Source organism: Kryptolebias marmoratus, linkage group LG10 (assembly GCF_001649575.2).
Source record: "Kryptolebias marmoratus isolate JLee-2015 linkage group LG10, ASM164957v2, whole genome shotgun sequence".
Lineage (NCBI taxonomy): Eukaryota > Metazoa > Chordata > Actinopteri > Cyprinodontiformes > Rivulidae > Kryptolebias > Kryptolebias marmoratus.
In genome coordinates, this window is record NC_051439.1 from 22,009,874 (window position 1) to 22,012,448 (window position 2,575).

A 2,575-nucleotide genomic window follows, 5' to 3' on the forward strand; every position below is an offset into this window, starting at 1 on the left:
GGTCGCTGCTCCTGCACGCTCCCGGCATTCTGATGTTAACAGGAAGTGACGTCATGTGTCTTCTTCCTGAGTTATTTGGGGTTATTTTGTATTCCACGCTACACAAACCCACAAAGAAGACACTAGACCGCAGAAACGGTGGCGAATCACTTTAGAAACAATAAATATTGGGTTAAAGTTGCAGGAAAGCTGTGATTTCGCGGGGTTTGCTTGATTTTGCGTTAATAGTTGCGATCGCAACATTGTGAAATCCTGGAGGGTCTGATATTTGGTGTGGTAGTAGCTGAGAGTCATCCACAGATCACCTTGAGATAAGATGATGATCTTAGTTTAAAAATCAGGCATGAAAGGCGGCAGGATTGCCTGTAATTACAGCCGTTTTGTTCCGACACGTTTCCTTTTCCTCCCCGACGTCAGTTTGTGTTTTTTTAATTAATAATATTTTCCCGCTCCAGCTGCAGCCTGTGATGTGTCGGTGAAAACACAGTCGCAGCTGCTCTCAGATCTGCTTCCTGAAGTTTTCTGTCGGTGCTGAGGAGACAGAAACACGAACAGCGCGGCGTCGCCGTGATTATCGGATGATTAATGATGAAGGAAAAGCTGATTTCTAAAACACACCAGGATCCGTCTGCTCTTATTGTCTCAGAAGTCCTAAACGGAGAAAACAAGACAAATACAAAGACTTCCAGATGATGCTTAATGATCCTTTTTTAGAAAACTTATAAAGACGTGAAGTCACTTACCAGACAGCTGTGCTGTGAAGTCTTTTTTTTGCTTCTAGTTTTCGTATTTTAATCACTCTTTCATGCATTTTGTCGGGTAGTTGAAAGAACTGCAGTACTACTTTAAGAAAATAAGCACTTCAGATGCTGTTTTTCTTCAACTCCAGTGAATCTCTAACTGTAGGTTTGCATTTCTTCTTCTAATAAACAACTTTAGGATTTTCCTCATTTCCTTTTATCAACTTTAACATCCATTAATTCCGGTTTGTTGGGCTTCAAACATCCATTATAAAACTTAACTACTTTTTAAACTTTTTAAATATTTATTTCCTATCAGACATAATCCAATCTGGCTTCTTCTTCTTTGCCTGATAGAGATTTAAGCAGCATTCGTGAACTGATCTGTGGAAGTGTTCCTGAGCAGAACGGAACCAGAACCTGGTTTTAATGCAGCCTTGACCTTTGACCTCAGAGGTTTCTACAGATTCTTCACATCTGTTGATGATTTTATGATCTGGAGATGATGGGAGACTCAAATATTCTCTTCACAGACTGTTGAACCCCTGCCTATCTTTACTTTTAAAAGATTCAGCCTCTCTAAAACACTCTTTTTATCACAATTAGCTTAATTAATTAGTTGCAAAATGCTCCTCCAGCTGTTTTTGATTCGTACCATTTGATTTTACAGCCTTTTGTTGCTCCTGATTCAACATTTTGACACGTTTTGCCATCATCAAATTCAAATATACCTTTTATTTAAAAAAAAAATTCTTATTTTAAATATTTGATATGTTTACTGTTTCATTCTGACTAAAACATGATTCTGTTTTAATTTATGTTTTACACAAAGTCCCAGCTTTTTTGGATTTAAAGATGTACTTTTAGACACTAGCTTCTACTCTGGTTTATTCTAAAATTGTCAACAGGCACTCTTTGTCTAAGGAAGCTGACAATAACATGTTTATTATTCAAATCTGGTGACATTTCAGTCTTGTTTGCAATTATCCATACTTCTAAATGCCACTGACCTCAGACTGTAGAGAACATGTCCGTCAGGATAGACGCGCAGCATGATGTTGTCGGTAGTCGTGTCGTGGATGAAGGACCTCTTGGAGTGCACGAAGAAGACGTCGGGGACCCAGATCTTCTTCACCAGACGACCGTCGAACGTCATGCTCTTGTTGGTGCTGCTGCTGAACGACAGACGCTCGTCCTTCCAGTAATGTCTCAGGTACAGCGTCATGGTGAAGTCCTGGTGGGGGTTACAGAGAGACGATGGGTTTCACGACCCAATGACAACGATAAAAAGTCCCACATTTCACAAGTTTTCTTACCATGTCCACCTCGGAAATGCTGTCCAAACTCTCCACCTGAACGTCCACTCCAACAGGGATGGCAGGTCCTGGAGAGCAGAAACTGGATCATAAACAGACCTGAAACTGAGAAACTTTAACCCAAAAATCAACGAGATTCAGACTCTGACAACAGCCCTGAACTGGTTGGATGGATGGATGGATGGATGGATGGATGTGTGGATGGATGGATGGATGGATGGATGGATGGATGGATGGATGGATGGATGTGTGGATGGATGGATGTGTGGATGGATGGATGGAGGGATGGATGGATGGATGGGTGGATGGATGGAGGGATGGATGGATGGATGGATGGATGGATGGATGGATGGATGGATGGATGTGTGGATGGATGGATGGATGTGTGGATGGATGGATGGATGGATGGATGGACGGACGGACGGATGGATGGATGGATGGATGGATGGATGGATGGATGGATGGATGGATGGATGGATGTGTGGATGGATGGACGGATGGATGGATGGATGGATGGAT

At 41.9% G+C, this 2,575-nt stretch overlaps 1 protein-coding gene across 1 annotated transcript in view; it reads right to left on the minus strand.

The window, feature by feature from the left end:
• The window catches only part of gabrr2a (gamma-aminobutyric acid type A receptor subunit rho2a), a 20,073-nt gene that overhangs the window by 7,525 nt on the left and 9,973 nt on the right, over positions 1–2,575 (minus strand). The window contains exons 3-4 of the mRNA XM_017431651.3: positions 2,057–2,124; positions 1,751–1,974 (exon numbers count right to left, since the gene is read on the minus strand). Coding sequence (XP_017287140.1) covers positions 1,751–1,974; positions 2,057–2,124 — 292 coding nt within the window. The remainder of the gene's footprint in view (positions 1–1,750; positions 1,975–2,056; positions 2,125–2,575) is intronic.